Source organism: Dryobates pubescens, chromosome 9 (genome assembly GCF_014839835.1).
Source record: "Dryobates pubescens isolate bDryPub1 chromosome 9, bDryPub1.pri, whole genome shotgun sequence".
NCBI classification, from domain to species: domain Eukaryota; kingdom Metazoa; phylum Chordata; class Aves; order Piciformes; family Picidae; genus Dryobates; species Dryobates pubescens.
This window is the reverse complement of record NC_071620.1, coordinates 5,283,783-5,299,418: the sequence shown is the minus strand read 5'-3', so window position 1 is coordinate 5,299,418 and position 15,636 is coordinate 5,283,783. Positions and strand designations below refer to the sequence as shown.

General features: G+C 48.1%; 1 protein-coding gene across 13 annotated transcripts in view; it reads right to left on the bottom strand.

Annotated features, from left to right (window-relative positions):
- Positions 1-15,636, bottom strand: part of LOC104299421 (poly(rC)-binding protein 3) — a 588,572-nt gene that overhangs the window by 24,366 nt on the left and 548,570 nt on the right. For 9 of the 13 annotated variants that reach the window (XM_054164280.1, XM_054164281.1, XM_054164289.1 and 6 more), the window contains 3 exons: positions 13,676-13,732; positions 13,089-13,164; positions 11,287-11,339 (listed from right to left, as the gene is read on the bottom strand). In XM_054164280.1, the coding sequence (XP_054020255.1) occupies positions 11,287-11,339; positions 13,089-13,164; positions 13,676-13,732 (186 nt within the window). The remainder of the gene's footprint in view (positions 1-11,286; positions 11,340-13,088; positions 13,165-13,675; positions 13,733-15,636) is intronic. The other 4 variants (XM_054164288.1, XM_054164282.1, XM_054164290.1 and 1 more) reach the window with 2 other exon arrangements.

The following is a 15,636-nucleotide window of genomic DNA, read 5'->3' as shown; positions in this document are numbered from 1 at the left end:
GGAGAAGAGGAGACTCAGGGGTGACCTTATTGCTGTCTACAACTACCTGAAGGGAGGTTGTAGCCAGGAGGGAGTTGGTCTGTTCTCCCAGGCACCCAATGACAGAACAAGAGGACACAGTCTCAAGCTCCACCAGGGGAGGTTTAGGCTGGAGGTGAGGAAGAAGTTCTTCACAGAAAGAGAGAGTGGCCATTGGATTGGGCTGCCCAGGGAGGTGATGGAGTAACCATCACTGGAAGTGTTTAAAAAGAGACTAGATGAGGCACTTGGTGCCATGGTTTAGTTATCAGATGGTGTTGGGTGATAGGTTGGACTTGATCTCAAAGGTCTTTTCCAACCTGGTTAATTCTGCAATTTTGTAAATGACATAGAGCCCACTTGCTTTCTAAATACTGGTTAAAAAAAGTCTTGTAATAAATGTAGCATGGTAAAAATGGACAAGGAGCAGCCTCTGCAACCTAATATCCACTGTCCAGAGCAGGGAGGTTGACCATACCTGTCCACAGGTACACATGGTTCCCCTGCCAACCTCCCCTGCCAACCCAGAGCACATCTATTTGCTTTGGCAAAGCCTCTGCATTAGTTGAGCAAGCAGATGCTCTTCATGAGGTAGATTCTTCAATTGCTTTTCATGAAGAAATAGACTTTTTGTAGTTCCAGCTTTGGGGTGGTTTTGCTGTTTGCTTGGTTGGTTTTTAGTTAGAGATGCTGGGGCAGAGTACTCTATTGTGAGAAATAACCTCCTGAGATATGATTTCAGTTCTTTACAGACTTACTGCAGGGCTTGGAAACAGATGCTTAAATACTCTGTGCCTCTTACAAGACAATAATAAGAATAGCAGTAATTAACTTCACATTCCTTGCCAGGATAACTCAAAATCTGGACTGTATTCATTTCACAGGCTTTGCAAGAAGGCACACATCCAGAAAAAAACACATCCAGAAATGAGCCTCCTTATTGCTTGTCTTGTAGCCCAAATGACACTGCAGATTTGTGTGCATTTCAGTTCAGTGAGGATCCAACACCAGTTCCCATCCTCTTCCCTAAAGACAGCAGTAGGCAGATCTGGGAGAATTACTTTTAATGCTGAATAGTGCCATGTCCTACAAGGGCCTTACTTTGCTTCTGGTGGATATCAAGCCTGAAAAATCATTTGTGGTGGGTTGACTCTTCCCCCAGCATTAACTTTTAGCCAGACTAACTCAGTTAGAAGCAAATGAAGCTGTATTTACAAGCCAAAAACTACACTCTGCTGCTTCCTGAGCTCATCTGGACAGGTCTGCTTGAGAATCAAATGGCATTCTCTTAAGGTGAAGCAAAAACCAGGCCAAGTGTAAACAGCAAAAATGACTTTTTAAAAGGTATTTTTAATTACTGTTATAATACATCCCCTTTCATAGTGCTCATTGATAGAACCTGCTTAATGCTGTATTTTATTTCCCTCTGGGCACTAATTCACTGTTACATGGAAGGCTCTCAGCAGCAATGTAAATTTAGACTAGACTAGACTAGAACAGACTAGACTAGACTAGACTAGACTAGAATTAACCAGGTTGGAAGAGACCTTTGAGATCATCGAGTCCAACCTATCATCCAGCACTATCTAATCAACTAAACCATGGCACCAAGCGCCCCATCCATTCTCTTCCTAAACACCTCCAGTGATGGTGACTCCACCACCTCCCTGGGCAGCACATTCCAGTGGCCAATCTCTCTTTCTATGAAGAACTTCTTCCTAACATCCAGCCTAAACTTCCCCTGGTGCAGCTTCAGACTGTGTCCTCTTGTTCTGGTGCTGGCTGCCTGGGAGAAGAGACCAACCCCCACCTGGCTACAGCCTCCCTTTAGGTAGTTGTAGACAGCAAGAAGGTCTCCCCAGAGCCTCCTCTTCTCCAGGCTAAGCAACCCCAGCTCCCTCAGCCTCTCCTCACAGGGCTGTGCTCCAAACCCCTCCCCAGCTTTGTTGCCCTTCTGTGGACACCTTCCAGCAACTCAGTATCTTTCCTAAACTGTGGGGCCCAGAACTGGACTCAAGGTGTGGCCTAACCAGTGCTGAGTTCAGGGTCACAATGACTTCCCTGCTCCTGCTGGCCACACTGTTCCTGATACAGGCCAGAAAGCCATTGCCTAATTTCACCGTATCACAGTATCACCAAGGTTGGAAGAGATCTGAAAGATCATCAAGTCCAACCTGTCACCACAGACCTCACGACTAGACCATGGCACCAAGTGCCACGTCCAATTCCCTTTTGAACACCTCCAGGGACGGTGACTCCACCACCTCCCTGGGCAGCACATTCCAATGGCCAACAACTCACTTGGTGAAGAATTTATTGTGGTTTTGAAGCCTCTCATACAAATGGAGCATCTGAGCCAGGGATGGACTTAGTCAGCAGCTTAGTTTTATAACTAAGCACTCATTCTTGGGACTTTTCTGGAGAGGGCTGCAGGGAGGGTGAAGTGCATCTTTCCTGTCATGTGTAGGTGGTGGGTGGCCTTGCTAGGGTCAGACACTGCCCCTTATGCTTTTCTTAAGGGCTTGCACCGATTTCCACCTCCCTCCCCACACCTCCACAGGTGATGGATTGAGGATCTGCAAAGATCAGAGCTCAGTTCCCCCAAGGTTATCTCTGGTGTGGCAGTTTTAGGCTATGCCTTTGAAAGTTAGCTGCAGATTTTGAGCAGAAAAGTAGAAGAAATATAAATAAGCTGGCTAAGCTGTCAGCTGTCAGCTCGTGGTTTGGACCGCAACACTCTGTGCTGGGTTAGCAACTGGCTGGAGGGCCCAGCCCAGAGAGTGGCGGTGAATGGTGCCACATCCAGCTGGCGGCCAGGCACCAGTGGTGTCCCCCAGGGATCAGTGCTGGGCCCCATCCTCTTTAACATCTTCATTGATGATCTGGATGAGGGGATTGGGTCAGTCATCAGCAAGTTTGCAGATGACACCAAGTTGGGAACAGATGTTAGTCAGTTAGAGGGTGGAAAGGCTCTGCAGAGGGACCTCGACCGACTGGACAGATGGGCAGAGTCCAATGGGATGGCATTTAACAAGTCCAAGTGCCAGGTGCTGCACTTTGGCCACGGCAACCCCATGCAGAGCTACAGGCTGGGGTCAGAGTGGCTGGAGAGCTCCCAAACAGAGAGGGACCTGGGGGTGCTGATTGACAGCCGCCTAAACATGAGCCAGCAGTGTGCCCAGGCAGCCAAGAGGGCCAATGGCATCCTGGCCTGTATTAGGAATAGTGTGGCCAGCAGGAGCAGGGAGGTCATTGTGCCCCTGTTCTCTGCATTGGTTAGGCCACACCTTGAGTCCTGTGTCCAGTTCTGGGCCCCTCAGTTTAGGAAGGACATCGAGACACTTGAATGTGTCCAGAGAAGGGCAACAAGGCTGGGGAGAGGCCTTGAGTACAAGCCCTATGAGGAGAGGCTGAGGGAGCTGGGGTTGTTTAGCCTGGAGAAGAGAAGGATCAGAGGTGACCTCATTGCCCTCTACAACTACCTGAAAGGTGGTTGTAGACAGGAGGGGGTTGGTCTCTTCTCCCAGGCAACCAGCACCAGAACAAGGGGACACAGTCTCAAGCTGTGCCAGGGGAGGTTTAGACTCGAGGTGAGGAGAAAGTTCTTCACTGAGTGAGTCAATCGTCATTGGAATGTGCTGCCCAGGGAGGTGGTGGAGTCACTGTCCCTGGAGGTGTTCAAGGGGAGATTGGATGTGGCACTTGGTGCCATGGTCTAGTTGTGAGGTCTGTTGGAACAGGTTGGACTTGATGATCCTTGGGGTCTCTTCCAACCTTAGTTACTGTGATACTGTGATACTGTGATACAATTGGTTGCAAAAAGGAGAAGAAAAGATTATTCTAAAGGAATTTCATTGGCCAGAATGTGTGGGATGGGTGCAGATGTACCCTAACAATCTCACACATTTCACTTCATTCCCTTTCTTTTTCTGTAGCTGCTTAGCTGTTCCGCTTTGCTGTTCTGGCTGGCCTTGAGAAACAGAGAAGATTAACACTGCTTTTCTTTCCAGCTTCCCTCTCTCTTTTGGTACAGGGTGGGGGCTGGGAGGTTTATTTAGGGGGGGGCAGTACAGTGGAGCAGCTTCCCTGGTGGTTTTGCCCAGGGGGGTTCCATGCTGTTTTCTGATGCCTGTTTAATACTGTAACTCCTGCATATTTTGTACATATTCATTGCATTCCACTGTTGGCTGTAGTTTTTGCTTTGCAAATACAGCTTCCATTTGCTTCCAAGTGAGTTAGCTCTGCTTAGGTAATGTCATGGGAAATTTCGACCAACTACATCTGGTAAAAGAGGCAGTGCCATGAATAGAATAGAATAGAATAGAATAGAATAGAATAGAATAGAATGGAATGGAATAGAATGGAATGGAATAGAATGGAATAAACCAGGTTGGAAGAGACCTTCAAGATCATCGTGTCCAACCTATCATCCAACATCACCTAATCAACTAAACCATGCAACCAAGCACCCCATCAAGTGTCCTCCTGAACACCTCCAGTGATGGTGACTCCACCACCTCCCTGGGCAGCCCATTCCAATGGGCAATCACTCTCTCTGTGTAGAACTTCCTCCTAACCTCCAGCCTAAACCTCCCCTGACACAGCCTGAGACTGTGTCCTCTTGTTCTGGTGCTGGTTGCCTGGGAGAAGAGACCAACCTCTGCCTGTCTACAACCTCCCTTCAGGTACTTGTAGAGAGCAATAAGGTCACCCCTGAGTCTCCTCCTCTCCAGGCTAAGCAACCCCAGCTCCCTCAGTCTGAAGACCTCCTCAGAGCCATCACATGGAGCTGTGGTGCTCTAAGAGTGTTTTGCACACGTGAGTCCCCCTCTGCCTATCATTTGCAGGGAAGTACTTCTGGCTCCCTGGGGAAAGAGAATAGAATAGAATAGAATAGAATAGAATAGAATAGAATAGAATAGAATAGAATAGACCAGGTTGGAAGAGACCTTCAAGATCATCGTGTCCAACCTATCATCCAACACCACCTAATCAACTAAACCATGGCACCAAGCACCCTATCAAGTCTCCTCCTGAACACATGGTTCTCCAGCATGCCATTCCAACTTGGATGGAGCACTGATCAGATTTGTAGCTTTCTTAAAATGTTCATGGTGCTTTCCAAGGGGGAAGTTTTGTCCTGTCACTTGCCTCTGGCTGTCTCTCCCACACAGACACAAAATATGTGTATGTTTTTTAAAAGGACTGTTTTTTTTCATTATTAATAGCTTGTTCAATGGGCATTTTGAGGGATCAGGTAATGAAATCTGAAACTGGGGAAGGGCCTGGAGAAGAAATCTTCTCAGGAGCAACTGAAGGACCTGGGGCTGTTGAGTTTGGAAAAGAGGAGGCTACGGGGAGACCTCATTGCTCTCTATGGCATCCTGGCCTGCATCAGGAACAGTGTGGCCAGCAGGAGCAGGGAGGTCATTGTGCCCCTGTACACTGCACTGGTTAGGCCACACCTCAAGTCCTGTGTCCAGTTCTGGGCCCCTCAGTTTAGGAAGGATGCTGACTTGCTGGAATGAGTCCAGAGAAGGGCAACAAAGTTGGTGAGGGGTTTGGAACACAAGCTCTATGAGGAAAGACTGAGGGAGCTGGGGTTGCTTAGCCTGGAGAGGAGGAGACTCAGGGGTGACCTTATTGCTCTCTACAACTACCTTAAGGGAGGTTGTAGACAGGCAGAGGTTGGTCTCTTCTTCCAGGCAACCAGCACCAGAACAAGAGGACACAGTCTCAGGCTGCACCAGGGGAGGTTCAGGCTGGATGTTAGGAAGAATTTCTACAGAGAGAGTGATTGTCCATTGGAATGTGCTGCCTGGGGAGGTGGTGGAGTCACCATCACTGGAGGTGTTCAGGAGGAGACTTGATGGGGTGCTTGGTGTCATGGTTTAGTTGATTAGGTGGTGCTGGATGATGGGTTGGACACGATGATCTTGAAGGTCTCTTCCAACCTGTTTTTTTTCTACTCTACTCTACTCTACTCTACTCTACTCTACTCTATTCTATTCTATTCTATTCTATTCCATGCTATTCTATTCTATTCTATTCTATGCTATGCTATTCTATTCTGTTCTATTCTATTCTATTCTATTCTATTCTATTCTATTCTATTCTATTCTATTCTATTCTATTCCATGCTATTCTATTCTATTCTATTCTATTCTACAACCACCTGAAAGGATGTTGTGGAGAGGCTGGTGCTGGTCTCACATGTAATTAGTTATAAAACAAGAGGGAGTGGCCTCAAGCTATGACTGGGTAGGCTTAGACTGGACATTAGGGATGGTAGGAGTGGTCAGGCACTGGAATGTATTGCCCAGGGAGGTGCTTGAGTCACCCACCCTGGATGTGTTTAAAAGGTCATTTGGATGTGGTGCTCAGGGATATGGTTTAGGGGTGAACCTCGCAGAGTAGGGCTATCGGTTGGACTTGGTGATCCTGAGGGTCTTTTCCAACCTGAATGTTTCTGTGATTCTGTGCAGATATCTGTTATCTGTGCCAATTCAGCTACACCCAGGTGGTGGAGGCACCATCATTGGAGGTTTTCAGGAGAAGACTTGATGGGGTGCCTGGTGCCATGGCTTAGATGTTTGGGTGGTGTTGGATTGGTTGATGGGTTGGACGCGATGATCTTGAAGGTCTCTTCCAACCTGGTTTATTCTATGTATTCTATGTATTCTATACAGTCCCTTCCATTTCCCAAAGGACTTGCCACTGTTAACATGACTTGATTTTGAGACTTGACTGAAATGCAGCAGTGGAAGGCAAGGAAAGAAAGGCAAACAAAAGCCCCTCTAAGAGGTTTTGGTGAGGAAAAGGAGATATTAGGTAAGGATCAAGGTGACTTCTGAGAAGGACCTGCAGTAATCTCCTCTCTGTTCCCTTTTTGGAAATATGCAGAAGTTGCAAGAAAACTTAGAAAGGCAAATCTACAAAGTTCATGACTCAGGAAGGAGGCCTTGGCTTCTAGCACGTGGAAAACAGCTTTCTGCAAATGCATTTCTTCGTTCTCCAGTATCTCTTTGTTACTGAGAAACAGCTCAGTGGCAATTATCAATATTCTGTGTAAAGGAAGCAGCATGATATTGTCACTACTACCAACCAAAGATAATTTCTATCACTGCCTTAATGCCAGAGGGTGGGAGGAAAAATATTCTACTCTGAAGCTCTGCAAATTGTAAATGGCTGTTATCCACATCCTATAGACTGAGCTGAAGTCTGAGCTCCTTATGCTCTTTAGGTCTAATTTTGCTCCATCAAATTCTTACCAAGGCTTTGGCTTTATGTGCTTATCATTACCTTTGTTTTAAGATGTAAGTGTAGCACATTGTAGATGCACACTGACTTCTCTGGTAGCTGCAGAGCATGTAAATATTTTCAAGTCTGATGATGTTCTTGTGCATGCTGAGTATTTCCATGGATAAGCACACTGAGCAAGAAAGCTGTGGGAGTCATGCAGCACAGGGAAGCTCTGGAGCCAAGGCAGTCAGGAGGCTGGCCATGTGCAGCCTCAGGGCTAGAACACAACCCCATGAAAGGGCCTGCATTTTCCTTTACCCTCAACCAGATAAATAATCTCTATGCCACACCAGCTGCCTGCCCATCAAAACCAGGACTAGGAGATGCTTATCAGGAAAGCAAAGTCAAATTACCCATGCAGGCTTTGCTGCAACACTGCTGTTGCCTCTCCCACCCTGACCTCCCTCTGTGCACAGCATCTGACTGAAAAGACACACAAGGCACACAGGAAACAGGGTGCTGCTCTCTCCTCACCCAGCTCCCTCTTTGCCCCATGTCCCTCCATCTCCCTCATCTCCTCATTCTTGGCACTCTGCTGCCTGGAGCACAGCCTTGCTGCAGCGGTGCTGGGGCTGCAGCACTCTGGCACACACAGTTACACTGGGAGACCCCAGGGATGTCACCCACTTGCTGCAGCAGTGTTGGGGCTGCAGCACTCTGGCACACACAGTTACACTGGGAGACCCCAGGGATGTCACCCACTTGCTGCAGCAGTGCTGGGGCTGCAGCACTCTGGCACACACAGTTACACTGGGAGACCCCAGGGATGTCACCCACTTGCTGCAGCAGTGTTGGGGCTGCAGCACTCTGGCATGCACAGTTACACTGGGAGACCCCAGGGATGTCACCCACTTGCTGCAGCAGTGTTGGGGCTGCAGCACTCTGGCACACACAGTTACACTGGGAGACCCCAGGGATGTCACCCACTTGCTGCAGCAGTGTTGGGGCTGCAGCACTCTGGCATGCACAGTTACACTGGGAGACCCCAGGGATGTCACCCACTTGCTGCAGCAGTGCTGGAGCTGCAGCACTCTGGCACACACAGTTACACTGGGAGACCCCAGGGATGTCACCCACTTGCTGCAGCAGTGTTGGGGCTGCAGCACTCTGGCACACACAGTTACACTGGGAGACCCCAGGGATGTCACCCACTTGCTGCAGCAGTGCTGGAGCTGCAGCACTCTGGCACACACAGTTACACTGGGAGACCCCAGGGATGTCACCCACTTGCTGCAGCAGTGCTGGAGCTGCAGCACTCTGGCATGCACAGTTACACTGGGAGACCCCAGGGATGTCACCCACTTGCTGCAGCAGTGCTGGAGCTGCAGCACTCTGGCATGCACAGTTACACTGGGAGACCCCAGGGATGTCACCCACTTGCTGCAGCAGTGCTGGAGCTGCAGCACTCTGGCACACACAGTTACACTGGGAGACCCCAGGGATGTCACCCACTTGCTGCAGCAGTGCTGGAGCTGCAGCACTCTGGCACACACAGTTACACTGGGAGACCCCAGGGATGTCACCCACTTGCTGCAGCAGTGTTGGGGCTGCAGCACTCTGGCACACACAGTTACACTGGGAGACCCCAGGGATGTCACCCACTTGCTGCAGCAGTGCTGGAGCTGCAGCACTCTGGCACACACAGTTACACTGGGAGACCCCAGGGATGTCACCCACTTGCTGCAGCAGTGCTGGAGCTGCAGCACTCTGGCACACACAGTTACACTGGGAGACCCCAGGGATGTCACCCACTTGCTGCAGCAGCCCAAGAAGAGCCTGCCAGGGCACTGCTGGCAGCCTGGGACACAGGTAAAATGAATGCCTTGGGGAGTTGTGTGGGAAACCTGCAACATTTCCAAGCAGCCCCTGACACCCAACAGAACATAAAGAGCTCTTTCTCCAGTCTACACCGGCACTACAGCACCACATGTGGACAGCACTAATGCTTCTTGGTCCTTGAACAAATCCCTTGACACCATACAAACATCTCACCTCCCTCTCACCACCTGTAGAACCCCAGCAGGCTGTTTCTAAGCCTAATCCCTCTTCGGCCTTGGTTTCGCTCCTTCAGCAACCGCATCAAGACATGCATTGCATAGCCAGGAACATGTTCCAATGGAAACAAAACACACAGGTGCATGTTTGATTTTCAGAGGATAGTGCTGAGCCAGGAAATTTTAAACCTTCTGGATGAGAAATTCATGGGGGTTAAAATTTTTTCTACTGCACTACAGAAAATAATGCAAACCTTCTCCTACTCTTTCTCCACTATGAGCCCTGGAGAAGTGAAGGCAGAAGAGCAACCTTGGATTTGGATCACTGATGGCAAGAACATCTGCCTGAAAGTGAGACTTAAAAACCTACAATGTAAGGATAAATGGCAAGCTCCCATAACACTCTGAATACACAATAAATTGGGTTGTAAAGCAGGTACTGACAAATCACTGGGGCATCTTCTCCCTCTACTCCGCTCTGGTGAGAGCCCACCTGGAGTACTGCCTCTGGAGTATTGGAGCCCCTATTACAGGAAGGATCTGGAGGTGCTGGCGCATGTCCAGAGAAGGGTCATGAGGATGATTAGAGGGCTGGAGCACCTCTCCTGTGAGGACAGACTGAGGGAGTTGGGGCTGTTCAGTCTGGAGAAGGGAAGGCTCTGAGGAGATCTAATTGTGGCCTTCCAGTATATGGAGGGGACCTACAAGAAAGCTGGGGAGGAACTCTTTAGTCAGGTAATGATAGAACTAGGGGGAATGGAGCAAAACTAGAAATGGGTAGATTCAGATTGAAGGTTAGGAAGAAGTTCTTCCCCATGAGGGTGGTGAGACACTGGAACAGGTTGCCCAGGGAGGTGGGGGAAGCCTCATCCCTGGAGGTTTTTAAGGCCAGGCTGGATGTGGCTGTGAGCAACCTGCTGTAGTGTGAGGTGTCCCTGGCCATGGCAGGGGGGTTGGAAGTAGATGATCCTTGAGGTCCCTTCCAACCCTGACAATTCTATGATTCTATGTAACAAAAAGCATACTGACTGACACCTTTGCTGCTTTGTTGCTCTGTATTAGTTTCTCACTGAGTTTAATAGGGCTCTCACAACATTTTGAGTATCTCTTGTACTTAGATAGTAAACCAATTAGTAATTAGTAATACAATTGCTATTTATAATCCCAGTCATGCTTAAAAGCTTTTTTTTTTCACTGTAAGAGAACTCTTCTGCTTTCCAAGTCACTTTCATTTGTAATGAAAACTGAAACCCCCCCCCCCTGTTTATAATGGCAGTGAATAAAAGGGGAAGATGTTTCCACGGGACATGCCACATACCAGCTGGGCATTCTAAGCAGCACTTTTAAGACTGAGCACCATACTCTTCGTGGAGACTAGGTCTGCTGATCTCAGCCAGTCCAGAGCTGCTGCAGCAGGAATGCTTTTAATTTTCAAGTCAAGACCTCATATTGCCCCTTCACAAAACTGACACAGATATTTTGCTCAGGAAACACTCGAGCTGCAGTGGATACTGGCATGGTACAAGCCACGGTGGTTCAAGTTCTCCATCCCCCTAACAGAGAGGACTCCAGCCCAATGTACAGCACACAGGGCTTCAATTATTTCTGTTCCCTTTAGTTCTTCTCCTGGGGCTATGTCTGCCAGTGCCAGGGGAGAGATGAACTTTGATAACTCATCTAAGACCCCTGTGAGCAGCAGGCAGCCAGACTTTAGTGAAGGTGGTGAAGCACCATGGGATTGGAGTCATCATGCAACTAAACCAACATCGCTGGAGACCCAGCACGAGAGGGGACAGTCACTTCTGCTGCCCAGCATTTCACTAACCCCTAACATCCCTTCCCCAACAGACTACAGGCCATACAATTTATTCTGGGGATTAGTGTTTGCAAATCAGCCAGAGATGAGAGTTTTCCCTTCAGGTAGCAGAGGAGCAAGAGAATAGAAAGTGATACTGACTATTGGTCCACTTACATCATTGGGAATAGTAAGTTCATGGGAACTGGTTGGAGTAGTGGCATCCAGTCCTATTCAGGGGACAGAGGGAAAATGTTATGCCAGTTGTTTGCAACAAGGGCAAGACACAACAAATGATATTTTAAAGCAGGAAACATACAAAAAGAAGAAGGAGGGAAAAAAAATAAAAAGGAGTAGCAAAGAAAAACAGAGAACTGCTCTTGAAAACAGGAAAGAAAGCAAGAGATGCAAAACTCAGAGGGCTGGGCTAATTCAAAGTAAGTCTTATTTCAATTAACCTTTAACCCACCAAAGCAGCAAATGTCACATGAGATTCCACAGGGTCATAAAAGGCTTTGAGAATAAATTCCCCTCAATTCTGATCTGTGTTCTAAACACATCAATGGATGGCTGAAAATTTGACCTGTCTACCAGGATGCTCCAGAATACGGCAAATGAAAGTCAAAAAGAACAATCAGCAGAACAAAAATGACATAGAGATGGAGAAGAGAAAAGAATACATTAGAATAAGGAGGAGGAAATTAACCTGGGGGAGACTGAGAAATTACATGTGGGATTATTTGCTGAAGAAATGCTGGGAAGGGCGATTTTTGGAGGGAAATGGTACAAAACACCCTTAAGCAGCATACATTTGCTTGTGAATTGGGTGGACAGAAGGAAAATGCTCAGGAGAACTGGAATCACTGCTCTAGCACACAGTAAAATTACAGAAACAGACATGTCACAAACAAAACCAGTGAAAGATTAATAAGGAGCAGCAAGTTAATGAGAGGAATGAGGAGAAGATAAAGCTAGGAAGGGCAATGTAGTGTTACTTCTAGAGATTTTATCAGATACATCATGAAAAAACCAACCCCCAAAGTACATTTTGGATGTAATGTTTATTTCTCTCCTTTCCTCTTTAATTTTTTTGGGGGGGTGTTTATTATTATTACTATTAGCCCCTCCCAAAATATGCATTTGTAACTAGAGAAATGGAAAAGAAACACTGCTGCCACAAAACCAAAGTGACTCATCTGTGGTTTAGTTATGTTTACATGCCACTAGCAGCTGCATGTGCTCGTTTTACACTGAGCATGAAACACTCAGCTTGCTTATGGAGTTTGATGTATGTGATAAAATGTTATTAAGCCATACAAAGCATGTACCAGTACGTATGGACCTCTGTTCTGTGAAGTTTTTAGATGCCAAGCATGTGAAGTAGAGTAAAAAAAAATGATTTGCTGCAGGATTAACTGACTCTTGAACACTCTTGAAGCAGGACCAAATTTACAGTCCTTACTTCAAGTACATTTCCATGGCATTCTGTAGCTATGTCTGCATATCCAGTTGGAAGGGAGGCACTTGTCCCAGGAGTTTCAGCATGCCACAGTTTCATTAATCAGTATTTCTGTAGCACAATTATGTTTCCTTCTTTCTGAACCATGCAATCAGACTGGAAATCTGATTAGAAGCACGCCCAAGTACGTCACTTGGGACCAACTGGTACATACTGTATGGTCCACAATAACTTCAGAAGGACCAAAGGAAAGAAACTCGGGGGGGGGGTGGGGAGGGGGGGTAGCCAGAGGTAAAAATGAAGCAGATTTGATTAATATATGTAACAAAACAAAAAAAGAAAGAAAGCACATTTTAGTAATGATGAAAGGAACTGTAACAGAGGTAGGGGAGGAAAATTAATGTGTAAAACCAGGAGGATTGCTGGTCATTGACCACATTTATTACTCAAATGATGTAATGACCACGGGAAACAAAGCTGTTAAGAAGAAGGACATCCCCAGGGGGTCATGGGTACGTACCAGGGAAACCAGGGGTGGTCTGCCCAAGGGGAGTAAAGGGGGGATGCTGCATAGCCAACTGGTGAAGCTTGGTCAACTGCAGGGCAGGATGGGAAATTAGAACTAACCAATCAAATGGAATTATTTCAGAGCAGAGAAACCATCTTACATGTTCTAAAACTGGATTAATTAAAATTATAGTAAAAGAAAGAAAGAAAGAAAAACAAAAAAGGTTTCATCATTCATTCTAATCTACTGTAGAGAGAAAAAGGCAAAAAAAAACCCAAACTGGTTATAAATGACATCTCTACTGTTATTACATGTAATGGCTATTGTTAATATTTACTAATTACTGTAGAATTACATACTAAGAGAACTCAAATATATCACATGCAAAGAAGGCCAAGATAACTGCCATTTGTTCCTGGGCCATTGTGCTTTCTAGCAATCATTACGACAAGGTAAGAGATGCAGCTGAGCTGACACTTGGCTGTACAGTGTGTGGGTCGGGAAAGGTGGCCCTAGGCCATGTCTTTATTGCTAACTGCAGAAAGCAAATGCTGCCCAGAACAAATAAGAAGGAGAGGAAGAAAAAGGGAGTAATTTACATGCGCTGGACTCACGTCTGGATGAGGGATGGCATACTGCCCCGGAATCGTGAACGCCTGGAAACAAGCACAGTTAAGACACAGCTCAGTCAGGTGGGGCAAGCAGCACTCCTCATCAGAAAAGCTCTTCCTGCCTCCCCAGGCAAATGTAACCCACATCACTTTCAATGCTGAGTGAAGCTTAATTGTCTTGTGCTGCTTGACGATGCTTGGCAGAACATGGAAAGGCCTTTGGCAGGATGCCTGCATAACCCCTGGGAGCAGGGGATGCCTGCGTGAGCTCTGCTGACCCCAGTCCTTAGGATATACCTTCATTCCAGCTCTGTCTGCCAGGAGCCACAGTCACAGTGTCACAGTATCACTAAGGTTGGAAGAGACTTTGAGGATCATCGAGTCCAACCTGTCACCACAGACCTCATGACTAGACCATGGCACCAAGTGCCACATCCAATCCCCTCTTGAACACCTCCAGGGATGGTGACTCCACCACCTCCCTGGGCAGCACATTCCAATGACAAATGACTCTCTCAGTGAAGAACTTTCTCCTCACCTTGAGCCTAAACTTCCCCTGGCGCAGCTTGAGACTGTGTCCTCTTGTACTGGTGCTGGTTGCCTGGGAGAAGAGACCAACCCCTTCCTGGCTACAACCACCTTTCAGGTAGTTGTAAAGAGCAATGAGGTCACCCCTGAACCTCCTTCTCTCCAGGCTAAGCAATCCCAGCTCCCTCAGCCTCTCCTCATAGGGCTTGTTCTCAAGGCCTCTCCCCAGCCTTGTTGCCCTTCTCTGGACACGTTCAAGTGTCTCAATGTCCTTCTTAAACTGAGGGGTCCCAAACTGGACATGGGACTCAAGGTGTGGCCTAACCAATGCAGAGTCCAGGGGCACAACGACTTCCCTGCTCCTGCTGGCCACACTATTCCTAATGCAGGCCAGGATGCCATTGGCCCTCTTGGCTGCCTGGGCACACTGCTGGCTCATGTTTAGGTGTCTGTCAATCAGCACCCCCAGGTCCCTCTCTGTTTGGGAGCTCTCCAGCCACTCTGACCCCAGCCTGTAGCTCTGCATGGGGTTGCCATGGCCAAAGTGCAGCACCCAGCACTTGGACTTGTTGAATGCCATCCTGCTGGACTCTGCCCATCTGTCCAGTCGGTCGAGGTCCCTCTGCAGAGCCCTTCCACCCTCTAACTGACCAACATCTGCTCCTAACTTGGTGTCATCTGCAAACTTGCTGATGACTGACTCAGTCCCCTCATCCAGATCATCAATGAAGATCTTAGAGAGGATGGGGCCCAGCACTGATCCCTGGGGGATGCCACTGATGCCTGGCTGCCAGCTGGATGTGGCACCATTCACCACCACTCTCTGGGCTCGGCCCTCCAGCCAGTTCCTAACCCAGCACAAAGTGTTTCTGTCCAAGCCACGAGCTGACAGCTTAGACAGCCAGCCCAGCTGGGGACACTCTGGTGGTTGAGGAGCACAGGGGTGGCCACTTCCCCTCCTGGTTGCTCTGTCTACCCAGCTGCACGAATGCACACGGGGAGGTTCTGACACTGAAGCAGCAAGATGGGCAAGTGAGGATGAGCAGATCTGCCTGGGGGGATGTCCTGCTCTACCATCCCCTTCCTGACTGCCATGTGCAGGGGCACCTGCCAACCAGCTCTAAGCCACATCATTAGCTACCAACAGCCACAGATGCAAAGTGTTAGCAAACATGTGGCCTGGTACACCCCATGGGGCTTGTGCCCCGGGCTGCCAGGACACTGGGTACATGGGCACATGTGCTGAATAGCAGCCTGTCCTGCAGTGCCTGGGCATAGGGCCAGCACACCAGGTTGGTAATAGGAACATTATGGTGTGGTGGTCTCATCTTTCACAAGAAGCCAAATATTCCACCCCTCCAAATCCAGCCTGTCTGCACCACAAAAGCAGTGCAAGGGGCATAGCTTCTGTCATCCCTTCT